The following is a 16,020-nucleotide window of genomic DNA, read 5'->3' as shown; positions in this document are numbered from 1 at the left end:
TGACCGCCACTGGAACACCGTGTTTTGTTTACTACATCTTGTTTACTCAACACAGCAGGCCAAAATTAAGGTATGCACAGAATTATTAACTGTGATCAGAAAAATCGAGATGTATTTCTGACACAACGCCTTGTTTGCATTTCATTTATTATGTTATGACGAGACATGGTTACATGTAGGGACAGGGGAGAGGAAACTCCTCTAACGTGAACATGTGCACAAGACCAGGGTTTGTCCACAAAGCTTACTGAGACACTGCAGCCACTGAAGAGAACATGCTGGTGGCCTGTCACACAACACAGCTCCCTCTCATGTTTACATGCACGACCAAAACAACTCGGAACCTGCTCCCACAGAAAATACACTTCAAAAGATCAGTCTGTTTCCCCTTTGGCACACAGGGAAGTGCTCATGAGGGAAATACCCAGGCATACACCTGACCATGCCTGTAACAAGTAGTAACAGGAAAGTGCAGGGCAGACATTGTACACACCCAACCCCTCACGTAGCTGATCAATAAAACCCCAAACAGGCTGGTGCACTCACAGACACAGGGAAGGAAAGTGAACTGACATTAAAAACTATTGTCTTAGATTTTAGAGCCAGCCAGATTCTGAAGCATTTGGGCCAGACTTCTGGACTCTGAGCAAGAACTTGGAACAGCACTTCTGAAACTTGAAGGAAAGCGTGGTACAGACAGGAAGGAGTAAGAACTATTGCTTTTTGCTAGTTGTAAGTACCATTATCTCATATTAACAACTGAAATAACTCTTTATTTATATTACATTAAGTGGAAGAAACATGTACCAGCCAAAGACACAGACTGCATCACAGGGTGCTTGATGCTCATGATGAAACTAAAATGACCTTTGAGAAAGCACAAACACACTTCTGCAAACACACATCATGACTGTGTTACTGTGTCACAGAATCAGGGTATGAGACCTCTATGGCTATGCCATTGCTAGTCAGACAGAAATGCCTGTTTTACAATATTAGCATTGAAACTATGATTACCCAACAGCACACAGCTGAATTTCACACAAGTGCATATAGCTAAGATCTGTAAAAAAATGAAGGCAGATGTTATGATGCAACAAACAGGACTAAACTTATCAAATACAGGTGCAAAACACTGGTATGACAGAAAAAACCCCCACTGTTAGAAGAAAGAAGTTTATAAAAATTCAGAACTCGATAAAACTAAAAGCAAGTCCTTTTCATGGGACTGTCCAGTTACAAATAAACTGCAAGGCAATACTGTTTGTTTCTTTCTCTTTTACAAATTCTCTGTTTGCAAGAGACAAATGGAAAAGTTCCTTGATCAGTTTTTCTTTGTTGTGTGTCCTTAAACGTCACAGACTTGAGTATGAAAACACACCTTCTTTCTGGAAGATCTACCAAAGTTTGGGCAGGGAAGGAGATGATTTCACCATGAATGATCCAGGAACTGGATGGGAACAACTGACTTGCTGAACAAATACAAACACCCCCTTCCCTCAGCTGTTGTCACCAACACCAGGGCTCAGGCTTCAGCTTATTGCAGTATCAATAATAGTCTGAAAGTTAGCAGTGCCTGTCCTTGAAACAAGGAATATAAAACATCATTGGGGTACCAGGATATGCTCAGTATAATGGAAGAGAAGCATGAAATAATCTCCCATATTTTGCAGTTAACCTTCAACTAGGAAACACCTTTTTTCACTGACAGCAATAGCAGCCTTAAGGGAGCAGGCAGGTTTCCTGCTCCAAGGCCTGTCTTGGATCACCAGCCACCTGTTTGTGCTTCTCTCCCTTAGCAGGGGATCTGGAACTGGAATTGCATCTAGGATTTCACTAGCCAGGAGCTTTTTGTGGAGTCTGACTCCACAATTGCCCAGCTATCAATCATAGTCTATTTTAACTTTTGTAATAGTGTTCAGGTTTGGCTTTTCGCTGCTGCTCCTTCCATGAACAGAAGTCAAGTGCTTTTTAAGAGCAGACTTGTGTTTGAAGTCCATGTCGCAGCAGTGGCACTTGTAGGGCCGGTCCCCGCTGTGGATGTTGAGGTGATCCTGCAGCGTGCTCTTGGCCGTGAAGGTCTTCAAGCACACCATGCACTGGAAGGGCCGGATCCCCATGTGCCCCCGGATGTGCCTGTTGAGATTCTTTTTCTGCGTGAATGTTTTGCCACATTGCAAGCACAGGAAGAGTTTGTGCATTTTCAGATGTCTGAGATAGTTCTCGAGGTGCAGGAAGCCCCTGGGACACTTTGGACACTGGTGCCGCCATGAGCTGCCAGAATCCTCCAGGCTCTGGAACCCATTTGCCCCACTGGAAGTTCCTTCTGGATTGTCACCAACAAAAGCCTGAAAGTGATTTCCTGGCATTTCTGTATTCCTGCTTTCAACTGTAGAGTTTATCAAGGAGTGTTGGGTTTCTGGGAAATATAGATTTGTTTTGGAGGAAGTGCAAGGCTGAGGAAAATGATCATTCTCTACATTTGCCACACCCATGGAATCCATTCTGAAGATACAGATTTCATCATCCTTATAGCCGATTTCCACTGTTGATATTTCTGGGGATTTTGTGTCCTTCCTTTCTGACACCAAGCTCTGCGCTGCAGGGTGTGGGCCATCCCCATCCCCATCTTCATCCTCCTGTTTCACGGGGTATTCTTCATTCTCTGGGCTGTCTTCAGAGATCTCGATTATTTCACAATCTTTATCTAAAACCTCATCCCCGCTCCTTAGTTCAGCATCCGAGGAGTGGCACCCCTCAGCAGCCTGGGTACCGCTCTCCATGGAAGCGTCGATCTCCAGGTACTTGGACAAAGCCTCGGTGCACTTCTCCACGATGTGAACCATCTGCAGGTAACTCGCGGCCGTCAGGTACTTGAGCAGCTCCTTCCTCTTGACTTCCAGCGCGCCCGTGTAGCAGGAGAGCAGCAGCTTCCTGCCCACCTCGGCGCTCTGCAGGATGGTGATCCGCACCTGCCTGGACTGGTTGAGCAGGAACTGATCGCGCATGAAGGTGGAGCAGGCGGCGAAGATCACCTTGTGCCCCTGGAACTCGGTGTCGTTGATGTAGATGGACACGTCGCAGAAGAGGTTCTGCTGCCGCAGGAGGTTCATCTTTTGCAGCACGGCATCGCCCTGCTGCTCGAACTGGAAGTGCAGCACCTCCGAGTCCGCCGCCATGGCGGGGCCCGCGGGCACGGCCGGAGCGTCTGGCCGGGCTCAGCCCACCCCCGCCTCGGGCAGGACCCGCTGTCCCGGGGCTCCCGGGCCGCCCGCCGCCGGCCGCGATCCCGCTGCCCCCGCTCCCCGCCGCTGCCCGCAGCCGGTGCCGCTCCGCCGCCGGTGCCGCAGCGCCCCGGAACTGCTTCCCCGCCCGCCCCTTCCGCCCGCCCGCCCCCGGTGCGCCGTGACCGCGGTGGAAATGAGAGGCGGCGGCAGACAGAGTTAGCAGCACGTTTATTAGAAGACTTGGCACTGCTACAGCGGCTGCCGCTGGGGGAAACCGCACCGGCACCGGGGCGCGCCTCGCCCACCGTTCGGTAGAGGTAGCGACGTGTCCGCCCCCGTAAGGCATCCCGGGGAGCGGCTACCGGGGCTCCTCCTCGCCGTCAGCCGGGACGCGCCGGGGGAACGGCGAAGCGCCGGCCCGAACGCCGCCGGGACGAGCTGCTGGCTTCTTCACGGCCACGGGACAACGCCCGGCAGCCGCCGACCCGCCTGCTTTGGTTATCACACGTAGTGTAAGACTTTTGCCCAGTCAGTGAAGAGGTAGCTAATGCTCAGTCCATCGATTATACAATCTCAAAGGAAAGGCGTCCGTCCTGCCTTCTCACCCCTTACCAAGTCGGGAGGCACCACTATGTCTCCCTCTTTGTTTATAAAAATTAACATTTAACGTGACTTTAGAGTTATCCGAACAGTTTCGGTTTGTATCACATTTTGATTCTCCCTCCTCACTTTTATTCTTCCCAGTGACTCCAAAACCATAATCAGCCCCACACAATTAATTTCTACGTTATTTCAACAAAAGTTCAGCGGCAGCTAAGTTTTGCCAAAAAGCTAGGGGAGAGAAAGACTGACACTTCAAATTCATCAGTTACTAACTTGCAAAACATGTCTTCTAAAAGAAAAATAAATTAAGGAAAGACTCATCCCTGATCTATGCAGGAGGCTGTGCAGTTGCAGCACGTGCTGCAGGAACACATGCTACACAAGCTACCATCACTCAGAGAAGTGGTGAGCCCAAACCTCTGGCAAACCTAAATTCTAAAAATTCTTTCTTCTATATAATATAAATAAATAAAATGCCAACTTAAAAAAAAATTCCTAATATACTGAGGAGTTATTAAAATACTTTTGTAATAGACTTCAGTTATTTTTAGGATATGCAGGAAGTTGTACAGCACATTAAGTTGTGAGACTATCCACTTACCAGCAAATGGTATTCTACACAGTAACACACAGATTATGATAACTGCCATAGTCCTCATCTGAATACGCAGCATCAGTAGCAACAACCAACAGATCTAATCTTTCACTACTCGGGACATTGCAATGAAGACAACATTTTACATACATGGACAATTAAGTTCATCTTACTCTATAATTGAGCTGCCTCTGCATATTCCATTTATCATAATTCCCACTCCATCTTAATCTGTAATTCAGAGAAGCAGCATTAGCCAGATTTTGCTTTTCTGTTACCTCTTCTATACTCTTCACTTGCCTTTCCATATGGGGCAAATTCCAGATGAACTCTACCACCGGTGCCCTCTGCATCGGCGTAGTGCCCTCAGAGCTCCAGTGTTTCTGGAGTCACACAGCCATCTCCTGCACAAATCTTTTGGTCTGCACCCTTTTGCCAGGCCAAAAGCAGACATCAGTAAAAGTCACTTTTCATCCAACAGATTGTGTCCATTTTCCACGAAGAAAGTCTTCTGCATTTCTGCTTTTTCCTATTTATTTATGCCGTGCTCTTGCCAAACACCACAGCAGCCTTTAATTGAGCAGCCCAGCAGTCTTGGCCTTCTCAGCCGTCCAAATCACCACAGCACAGGGTGGACTGAACACCTGTGCATCTTGACCAAATGATCTCTTTCATTTCTTAGGAAACTCCTTGTCTCTTCGTATCAGCTTCAAGTCACCCACAGCTACTTCAATAAGCTGTATTCTCTTTACAGTAACATTACAGCTTCATAATTTCACAAAAACCAAAACTTTCCAGATAGACAAAACTTTCAATACTGTCCATTTTGCTGCCACGTTTTCCAGCATTTGTGCAGCTGTATTCCTTTCTGTGGCAGAAAACCATTTTCTTTTTTGTGTCCATATTCATATTGCCTTGGATTGTTCACTAGTACCTTACAGCACACGTTGACCTGGCTCTGCAAGCTCTTGTTCTCCATGTCTATCCTCATTTTGACATAGCACTATAACTTATTTCCATGTAGTGAATAATAGATTATCAAAATGTTTGGACAATACAGAAGATTTTGCCTGAAGACAGAATGCAAGCGTCAGATGCAACTGTCACGGTCAAATTTAGTTCAAAACTCTGAAAGTGGGTGGCTTCAAGAGGAAAACAGTTCTTCCCATGCAAACCTATCTTCTACCCCAGCAACCTGAACAATAATTTAAAAAGTCTCAAATAGTTAGACTTTAGGCCTAAATATATTTGCTACAACTTGAAAGATGAATGCCCTGATGTAATTTCCTTTGCTTACTTCATAGCTGTCCATGTAAGAGTTCGTGTAACAGTCAAGTGCAGTAGTTCAAGAACTCAATTGCAAAAACTGATTCACAGAATCACCTTCTTTTTCTACTTCAAAGTATGTGGATTTCTGAAAACGTTCTGCAACATTAACATGTTTTAACGTCCATCAGTGTAATACCTGTGTAAGGAAATCCTGACTTCTACACACACAGAACTGAAGAGCAAGACCAACTTTTGATAATGACATACACAACACTTTTTGCTCTACACACCTTTGGTCATACCTGTTTACATTTTTAACCATACAATAGCAGCCTTTCACCCCCACCCCTCATTCAAACACACCAACAGTACTACGTTTAGGTAGGAAGCATAATCTCAGCCTCACGGCAAACCTTGTGGAAAAGAGCTGCACTGGAAGAAATCCTTATTCCAAACACAAACAGCAGTTCTCTGCCGAGGATCAGCCATTTGATTATTAGTCTATGCTACACTTCAGTACTAACAGTGCTGTTCTACTGGGAATGGTGTGCCTCAGATAAATTAAGCTTCTTTCAGCCTGCCTGGGATGCTGATAATTCCACAGCACTTCTGAGAAGCAGCATGGTGTAATCCCAGAATCCCAATTAACATGCCATTCCCGCTACATTTGATGTTTAAGGCGGTATACAAGAGGTATTGCTGAGTACAGTCAATAGCTGATATATTAACCTATAGAAATTGTGCTACCTATACCTCATCCTAGGATCTGTAAAACACTAATGGTCACTTCAAAAAAGTTCAAGAAATCAAAAAAAATTTATGTTAAGTTCTTATAGCAGGTATTTTTGTTTAAAGTCAAGTGACACGTGGCCCTTATTAGACATCAAGGAAAGACATACCAAGAACTAAGGAAGGAAAAAAGCAAAAAAAAAAAATCGTGGAGTTGTTACACATTGCAGCTTTAAAAAGATTATTTTCACAGTGTCAAAAAGCAGTATTCCTCCACTCCAGCTTTGCTCTAAACCCAACAGCTGTTGTGGTTTGTGATGCAAAACTTACAGAAGATGGAGGATAACTTTTAGCTTTGAAGTGTTTAGCTTGTCTCAGTACATGCACTGGCGAGTGCCCTTTAAAAATCCCAGGTATGCCAGCATAAGAACAGGTCACATTTGCACTCCAGGCACCAGCCTCTCACATTCCAGAGCTGCAATTCATCCTCAGTTTGAACAGCTCTATGCAATGATCAGCTAACCCTGCCAAATCATTTAGGGTTTCATCTTTTCATAATGCATGTTGAGGTTAAAAACCCTGAGAGTTTTTAAGAGAGCATTGATTGGCAGCAGAAGTTTCTTGAAATAGGTTTAGAAAGGGCAAAAAAGTGACACAAAAATACTTCATTTCAACTGCAGGAGTCTAGGGGTAAGATCAGAGAAAGGTAATTTTAAGAGGTAAGTTTAAATTTGAGTATATGGAGTGTTTTCAGTTATCCAGTGCCTTTTAAAAAAAATATTGGGTTATCTCACACACTTGTCCTCTTTGCTTTCCTCCATCTGCCCAGCCACAGAGAGGCCTCTAACTGCACAGCAGATGGTTTACTTGCAGCCCACAGCAACAGTCTTTCAAAAGGTGTTAGTCTTGAGTCTCCTAATCAGAGAGAAATGAAACTATTAACCCCTTAATCCACAGTAGAGACATAGACAGAAACCTGAAGGAGGATTGCTATTCACAGAAAATATCAAGTAAGACTAAGAGCGATGGCTGAAGACCTGCCAGGTTTTGCAATCCAACCATCTGTAGCCTTTCAGGGCACACCACTAGTTTAGGGAAGAAGCCAAACCAACGGTTGGCTCCTCTCAGTCACGATCCCTACACAGGGCGAGTTTTAATTGCTTAATTGACGCAGGTACTATCATTTCTTAAACCGAGCACGGCCTGAGGCAGCTTCCCTGCATCCAGTACCTGGCTGGCATCAGCCTGCTGGCAGACCTTACTGTCTGTAGCAGCGCTACACGTGAACGAATCGAAGTCCACCGTTATGTCTTGCACGTTTCTTTCATTGGCATTGTCAAAGCTGTTTTTACCGTGCAGCTGTTTGAGGTGTTTCCTCAGAACGGGCTTATGCGCAAAGACCATGTCACAGTAGTTACACTTGTGGGGCTTGTCCCCACTGTGCAGGTTGAGGTGGTCCTGTAAGGAACACTTCTGAGAGAACGTTTTCCCACAGATCTTACACTGGAATGGTTTGATGCCTGCGTGCACTCTCATGTGCCGGTGGAGATTGCCCTTCTGAGTGAACGTCTTGCCACAGAGCAGACACATGAATAGTTTATGCATCTTTAAGTGGTTAGCATAGTTTTCCAGATGCCGAAATACTCTTGTGCACTTTGGACACTGATGGTGCCACTGGAGGCCTTTGTCTATCCCTCGGTTGTTAGGCCCAAACATATCTTTAGAGGCCAGGATGATGTTATCGCTGCCGGCGTACGAAAGGGCATAGTTGTGGAGGTGGTTTTGCTCTATTTCACTTGCTCTGTTCTCAACAGTGGAGTTGATAAGAAAGTGTTGAGGCTCTGAGGAATGCAGCGCAGTTTGTTCAGAAGAAATAAACTGATTCTGATCCTTCTTATTCCTAACTTCTGATACCTCCCCAATGGACTCCACCTTGATGATCTGGATATCGCTATCCTCCATGTCCATGCTGTCTTCTGAAGGCTGAATACAAGGCGAGTCCTGCTGCAGAGAGTCATCGTCTCCCTGCTGCTCCTTCAGCTCCGAAGAGTCGCTTTGCTGTTCGCACTCTTTGCTCTCCAGCGGCTGCTTGGGTTTGATGAACTTCCACAGGGCCTGGGTGCAGCGCTCCACGATGTGGCTCATCTGCAGGAAGCTCGCAGCAGTCAGGTAGTTCACCAGCTCCATCTCAGGGAACTCCAGAGTGCCACTGTAGCAAGAGAGAAGCAGCTGCCTCCCCACTTCTGAACTCTGCAGGATGGAGATTTTTACATCTCTGGAGTCGTTCAGTAAGAACTGATCTCTTAAAAAAGGAGAGCCAGCAGCAAAGACAATTTTATGCCCGTGAACTTCAACATCATCTATATGGACCACGACATCACAAAACTTGTTTTCTTCCCTCAGTTTGTTCATTTTCTGTAACATTGAATCTCCATAGTTGTCAAACTTGAAATGAAGAATATCTGATCTTTCTGACATTTTGGCACACCTAAGGAAAAGCAGCAGAGAAAAAACCAAACAATGAGTACTTTTTGTTTTCTAAAAGGTAGGTTAGAAAGATTTAAAGTAATAATATAAAGTGGGGGTTTATCAGCCATTATGTATTTTATCCTAGGTACACACTGAAGTCCACTACAAGTAAGAAAAAATTCAAGTTTACATCTCATATTACAACAACTTTTACCTTTTTTTAATGTAATGAAGCCTGAATATTAAGTGGAGGTGCTATGACCAAAATTCTCCTGAAGCAATATCCTAAAGAGTTAGGATGTAAAGGGAAACTCTATTTTCAGCAAGCTTTGGGTTTTGCAGCACTGGGTTGAACACATTAGATTGTCTTTTGAGTTCTCCTGCAGGAGTTGGTTTTTTTTGTGTTGTTTTGGCTTTTCCTAAGATTACAGTAAAAAATCTTCACAATGGCCTCCGCTAGGCTCCCTGTCTGGAATACCTGGGGAATAAAGGAAGCCTTGTGTCTAGTCCTGTTCTTTGGAAGATCACTTCTCTAGGAAGTTTGTTCTTGTTTTGATAGGACTTGGAATGAAGAACAGCAGATCTTCCATAAACCAAATACCGTTCTTTTGTCTTGCAACAGTTGCTTAACAATTTATAAGACTACACTGATTCTGGATGCAATACTGCTCACACAATCCTGCCAAAGCACTAGGATTGCAGGAAGTGAAGAAATAACAGGAGACTAAATGATGCAAGATTTGGTCAGATAAAATTACAAAACAAAGCAAAACTTACACCTCCCAACTATTACAAACACCACATAAAGCTCGAAAGGAAGCTTTGAAGTTTATAGATAAAAGCAGATACTGCTCTCTTGGGGCATGAAGTGTCAGCTGAGTGTACACACAAGAATGGCATTGTGCCCACACGAGAGAACTATTCAAAGAATATTTTTGGAAGCATCTGCCAATAATCAGGGCTTTTTCAGTTTGCAGCTCATACAGCATTTGGAGACACGACCTCCTCATTGATCACCCCCATCAAGCATATCTTCCAGTGTATGGCATGCAAAAATTAGGATTTCAGAAGACTTCAAAAACCAGGAACCAGGGAAAGTTTGGAAGTGGGGGGCGCATCGTTCTGCACTACAACCAGTTCTGCTGAACCTGCAGAACCCAGTCTCTCAGTCACCTTCAGCACTGCCTGACCGACCCCATATCTAGGGCTGAAAGCTTAATTTTAAGAGGCAACAGCCTTTGGCAAATATAAACGACAGGAACAGATCATCCTGAGAGACCTTCAGTGAATTTTACACATTATCAAACTGGTTCTTTTTGTGTCTTCTCTGGACAGTGATGAGGGAAGTCCAATTGTGGGTCTGTTTTTTCCACCTTGGAAATTCATACAATACGAATGCAGTTAAAGCACCCACGCTAAAGTTACACTGTGCTGTTAACCACAGCTATTCCAGCCATTCAGCCCATCTTTGGCAGATTGCAAGAGCCACATCGTGAGAAACTGTACATCGAAAAGTTGTGACTTGCCTTAGCACACGTTGAGTTTCAACTACTACTGATCTCCAAGAGAAAAGAGCACTGTATGAATCCCAAGCCCGTTATCTCGGGGGGTGGCAGACCAAGGCAAGCTCCCGTCGGACGCGCAGGGCTCCCCGTAGGAAGCACGTGCTTCCTCGGCCTTTACCGACCGCGCATCGGCCCGGCCCCCGCATCCCGGGGCCAGGGAAAAGAATATTGCAGCCCAGCTCAGCCAGGAGCCCGCGCAGCATCCCCTAACAATGTGAACGCGGTGCCCTTTGCGAGAGCGGGAGAAGCCGCTGTCCGCGCCAGGCCCGGCCCCGCGGGAGGAACGGAGGGAAGGGGCAGGTACCTGTAGCGTCGGGCCGCGTCCCCGCGCTGGCACCCGCGGCCGCTCCTGCCTCCGGCTACGGACCTAGAGAGGGGAGGAGACCCGCCGTGAGCCGCCGCCCCAGCGCCGGGCCGGGCCCGGCCGCCCGCCGCGCCCCCCGGGCGGCCCCGCGCCCCGCCGCGCCCCCGGCCGGGCCGGGCCGCCCTCCGAGCGCGGCCTGCGGGGGCAGCGGGAGCCGCGGGCCGCTCCGCGCCGCGCTCCGGGGCCGCCGCCCGCGCCCCGCCGGCCCGCCGGGACCTACAGGCGCCACCGCAGCCCAGCACCGCGACTCGGAACCGCATTGTCCGCCCGCCGGAAGAGCCGCGCCCGGAAGGACCGGCGGGGCCGCCCCTCCGCCCGGTCACGTGGGGCGGCGGCGGCCCAGGCCCGGCACCGGGAGCGGCGGCGGCGGCGGCGGCCGGGGTAGGTGCGGTTCGCGCTGTCCGCCCGGTCCCCGCCGCGTTCCCGCCGCGCTGCCCCGCCGCCGCTCCCTCCCGGTGTGCGGGAGCCGAGGGCCGTCCTGCGCTCCGCTGCCGCCGGGTCCCTCCCTCGCCCCCGGGGCCGCGTCCCCCGCCCGGCGCGGTGCCTCCCCGTCCCCTCTGCCTCAAGGGCCGCGGCCTCGGCGGCAACGGGGCCGTGACACCGCCCCGGGTCCCGCAGGGCCGGGCCCGGCGCCCCCGCCTGCCCCAGGACTCGGCCCGGCCCGTCCTCCCCAGGCGCGGGTGTTGGGGACAGGGACCCCCCGCCCCGGAGCGCGTCCCGGGCTTCCCCCGCATCCACCCCGGGCGGCGCGGGGCTGACACCGAGGGACCGGCCGGGCACCGCTTTCCCTCTCCGTGTCGCGGGGTGTCGGTTGTTGCCTGTCGCTTCCAGGTGGATCCCAAACTGTGGCATTTCGTTGCGTGCAGGAATCTTTATTTGGTTCATGTACCATAACTTCTGTGGTTTTTGCGGGTTTTATCCTTCTTCTTGTCAAGGAAATGCTTCTTTCAGTTCAAATGTCCCCAGTAGATAATTTTTAAGGACTGGTTTTGTCTGTTAGGAGTGAAAATTAAGTACAAACAGATTGTGCGAAGCTGGTTTAAAAACACTTATCTGCAAAAATTAAGTGGAAATGGAATTGCTGGAAGTAAAGTTGGTGGTTTATCTCTGTGTAGATTTGCCTGATCGTTTTGGGGGAGAGAAGGAGAAGTAGATAAAGTATTCAGAAGAGGTTTGGAGAGAAGGAAAAAATCGTGTGAGAGGTTGGCAGAGGAAAAAGGTTGTGTTTATTTCTTGAATACAGGCTGGAGAGCAGGTAGGGCGTAGAGGTATGGCTTGATCTGTGTTTCAGATTTTGTTTTACTTACAGGTTCTGTTAAAGCCCAACTCGATAGGATTTCTGAGACTTTTGGCTACTTAGAAAACATGTTATTACAGGAGCTGCCCACTGCTGTTTGACTTGCAGAAATGCTGTATTCTTTTTAAAGGCCTCTACTTAAAAGGTCAAGGACCTGAGCAAACTTATTTTTGTGTACACAGTAAACAAATTAACTAGTGGAGCTTGGCATAGGGGTTTCCTTCCAATTTCCAGCCCTAAGTGCAGGCAGTGTTAGTAGCACACACCAAATGTAACTCCTTTTTTCTTGCTTCTTCCACAGCGTATTTTTAACGCGCTCTGGTTGTCTGGTGAGCGTAGCTCCCCGCTAGCGTTTGAATCCTAATGAGAGCAGCTCCAGCAGGACATGGAGCATCTCCCCAGAGTTTGTTGAGCTGCTGGCTGCCCTGGCTTCCTCCCAGCCTGCAGCCCGTGCTGGGTCCTGGCTGCGCGCTCTGGGATGGGGCTGGTGCTGGGGAGCGTCCGCGGCGCGCGTGGATGAACCAACTGCTCACGGTTAATTCATTCCAGCAGCATTCCTGTGCTGGGCCGTGTCAGCATTTCTTTTATAAACTGCAGTTTCCCAGGACGGGCTGCTTGTTTCTGGGATGGGGAATTTACTGATTACAAGAGCCTAAAATTAGGGTTTTGTTCTCTGGCAGATAGTTCAAATTCGGATTGAAAGCAAAATCATGTTGGCAATAGCTATCAACCTGTTAAAGATTGTTAACAGAGATTGCATTAGCTTAACTCTTGTGTTTTATCTGATGCCTGGTTTTGCGTACAGTGTCTAGTGATTCACTCTTCTTCCTGAGATCTGTGAGGAGAGCAGTGGAATTAGAGACACCATTATCTCCAATAACAATATCTTTTTTTTCTTTCTGGCTCTTGAAATTAGTGGGAATATCTGTGCCTGTCAGTGTGTTGTAAAATGAAAGGAAAAGTTAGACTTGTAGTTGTTATTTTTTATTGATTACTCTTTAGTCATCCTAAATCTGTATTTTCACATGCAGTATTCCTCTGGCTTTCCTGCTTCATTTTGAGTGCCAAGGACTTCTTGTTGCATTTGAGGGTATGTGTTGCACAGGGAAGGTGGGTAAAGGTCTGACATGATTAAGCAGACTAATCATGTGATATGTGAGAAGAAAAAATATTGCTACTGATTGCTTCTATACCGCTTGGGTTTTTTTTCCCCAGAGCTGTGATAAAACACAGGCATTGACCTGGAGTGTTTCCAGGCTTTTTTCAGGACTTGCAATGTATTTTAAAACAGCAGGTGTGCACCAGGTGAATTGTACAGGTAGAAAAACCCAAGGCTGTGCAGGGCTGTAGGAGCTCAGTCTTACAGCATGCTGGGTTCTCTGCCATAGCACAGCTCTGCAAAGTGCTCTGGAAAAGCCTCTGAACTCTGCCACAAATTCCACTGTTCACCCACACTAAGATGCTAATGATGAACACTTGCAAAGCAGAACTTTGTATCTTTAAACTGAACCATGCTGGATTTGTTAAACTGAGCATAGAGCCAGAGGAATAGAAACAGAAAATACATTATATTTAGGTATTTCAGCCACCTCAGTGTCTTTTCTGCATGTCACCTTCTCATTTTCCATGATTTTTAACACTGTACTTGGTGGTTTCATGTTTTGGAGGATAGAGGATATAAGTTTGTTTTGCATGCCAAGCTTTCTGACTTTGCTTTTTATGGCAAATGAATTACTGCTCTTCAGTAATTTAGTTAATATTGCTGTAGTGTTTTTTATCTAGTGCATTCTACATCAGATATATTGGAACTTTGTGGAATCACTTTAGGAACTGCAGCTGAGGTAAAAAGCTGAGAAAGATATGAATGGGGAAAAAAACCTTTTCCTCTCTGGTTTGCATACCTGTTCTCATGCTTATTCTCTTTTCTGCCCTGGAAACCCAGAACTTATTTTTGTGTTGCATTTCCTTGTAAATTCCGTGCTAAGGATGCTACATCTGCTGTTGACTCTCAGGTTGAAGAAGTTCATCCCTGAAATATTGATTTTTCCCCTCACCCTCTGTCTTTTTGTGTGGCCATGGCTGTTGTAAGCACCAGAAATTATTGTGGGTATTCCTTGGAACTGCAGTGAGCCCAGCTATAGTTACAAGTGCTGTGCTTCACTTGTTGCACGTGTCCCAGGGTGGCATTCAAGCCCCAGCCTCTTCCAGTGATGGAAAATTGAAGGTTTTCTGGTTTTCCTTTTTGCTGTATGCTGTTTGCTTTAAGCTCTTTTAAATTCATTCTGGCAGAACTTTGAAGGAAAACTTTGATCACAAATCAAAGTCAGGTGTCAAATATTTGGGAAAGGGAGGGAAAGTAAAAGATAAATGTTTTATAAGTGTGTGTAACTAATCTGAACTTTTGATAGGCTTGCTTTCCTGTTGTTCAAGATTTTAATCATGGTGAATGGGGTCTCTGCTCTTCCTCTGCACATTATCTTGAGTAGAGTGTGAGGTGTAACAGCAGTGAAGGGGAATTTCACAGAGAACCAGAATTTTAAGTAAAATTGAAAGCAGTGACCCAAGAGCCAGCCATGCTGACTTTCTCATTTTGCAACTTCTCCAATAGTTTGTTGTGTGAGGAGAGGCCAGAACACCCATTTAATTACACAGATGAGCAAGGAAAGAGGTTGGTAGAAGTTTGCCTCTCTGTTCATGTTTTACCCAGACACTCTGTCTCCTGTGGAGCTTAAAGACACCTTCAGGCAAACCCTGCTGAATTGTGGTGTAGTTTTGTGTCAGGAGCTAAACTGTGCTGAATTCAAAAGCTCCTATTTTATTTATGCTTAAACAGACCAAAGTCTGTTTCCATGATAGGGATGAGACACTGGCTTTCCGAGGGACATCAAACCTTGGGCTCTGTGCTTGGCTGAGCTCTTTGGGGCTGAGCTGTGAGAGCAGAAAGCTTTGGCTCTCAGACCCAGTGCAGGTATTGCTGAAGAGCGCTGTCACTGCTGCTGTGTGTTCTTGGGGTTTGATTCCTGAGCCACACGGAATTGCTCTGCTGGTCTTTGATGTGTGCCCTTCTAGGCTGGCCCTTATTTTAATGGGCTTGGAGGCTCTCTGGCGGGGATTCTGCCGTTGTGAGCTTTCTGATTCAGGGAAAATGATCCATGTGGGAGCCTCTATGGAACAAAGTGATAGCCAGGAACGGAGGAAATTAAATCCATGCAAAGCAAAGGGTGAGGATATAGAAATTTTGGTTAACTTCAGGCAATATTTTAATATTTGAAGACTACTTTTGCACCTTGAGTGTTTGAGCATTAATGCAATGAACCCCTGTGGCTGATTCCAGCACAGCTGGGTATTTGAGCTTTGCTTGCTGCTACATCAAAAGCTTCTCTCGGTTGCCTGCTCCACTGTCCCCTTTCCTGTGCTCTCCTATCTTGTGTAATTTCATGAGACTTCACTGTTAGGTTGGCAGAGTTGGGCTGGTTGGGAGTGCTGGTGTTGCAATTGTGTTGTGACACCGCTGTGGGGTTGGCTGGGCTGGCTGGGGCCCAGGATCCACGTGGGGTTTGTTTACACCTCCCTACGCCAGACAGGAGCTGGCAAAGCACAGGACGCTTTTTATTGAATTGAAGGTGATGTTGGGTAGAGGTGTCACATTGAAACACTTGGGGAATAGGAGAAATTAGCACTTCAAGACAGACAGACTATACCAAAATAAAGTGCTAAAGTGATCCTTGCCTGGATGATCTTTACAGCTGGTTGTGATCAAAGCCTGCTCCTCTACTCCTGCTGTCAGTGTGGAAGATGAGTTTGCTCTGTTTGAATGAAAACAGTAAAGCCAAAGGGGTATATAGTGTTTGATGCTTATTTTTAGTCTGTGTTTCAAGATCTTTGATTTAGGTATTTTCAGA

The 16,020-nt window shown here is 46.8% G+C and overlaps 3 protein-coding genes across 3 annotated transcripts in view; 1 reads left to right on the top strand and 2 right to left on the bottom strand.

Annotated features, from left to right (window-relative positions):
* Positions 1-22: 22 nt before the first annotated feature.
* On the bottom strand, positions 23-3,334 carry ZBTB6 (zinc finger and BTB domain containing 6). Its single transcript, XM_064727980.1, has one exon. The coding sequence runs from the start codon at positions 3,177-3,179 to the stop codon at positions 1,884-1,886; it is 1,296 nt and encodes a 431-aa protein (XP_064584050.1). The 5' UTR covers positions 3,180-3,334; the 3' UTR covers positions 23-1,883.
* A 104-nt stretch (positions 3,335-3,438) lies between these two features.
* Positions 3,439-11,085, bottom strand: ZBTB26 (zinc finger and BTB domain containing 26). Its single transcript, XM_064728121.1, has 3 exons — positions 11,042-11,085; positions 10,762-10,824; positions 3,439-8,911 (listed from the first exon to the last, which is right to left on the bottom strand). The coding sequence occupies exon 3, from the start codon at positions 8,899-8,901 to the stop codon at positions 7,585-7,587; it is 1,317 nt and encodes a 438-aa protein (XP_064584191.1). The 5' UTR covers positions 8,902-8,911; positions 10,762-10,824; positions 11,042-11,085; the 3' UTR covers positions 3,439-7,584.
* A 23-nt stretch (positions 11,086-11,108) lies between these two features.
* Positions 11,109-16,020, top strand: part of RABGAP1 (RAB GTPase activating protein 1) — a 62,126-nt gene continuing 57,214 nt past the window's right edge. The window contains exon 1 of the mRNA XM_064728120.1: positions 11,109-11,202. The gene's annotated coding sequence lies outside the window, so the exon portion shown is untranslated. The remainder of the gene's footprint in view (positions 11,203-16,020) is intronic.

The sequence above is a fragment of the Zonotrichia leucophrys genome, chromosome 17, assembly GCF_028769735.1.
Source record: "Zonotrichia leucophrys gambelii isolate GWCS_2022_RI chromosome 17, RI_Zleu_2.0, whole genome shotgun sequence".
Taxonomy (NCBI): domain Eukaryota; kingdom Metazoa; phylum Chordata; class Aves; order Passeriformes; family Passerellidae; genus Zonotrichia; species Zonotrichia leucophrys.
This window is presented reverse-complemented; position numbering and strand designations above follow the sequence as displayed.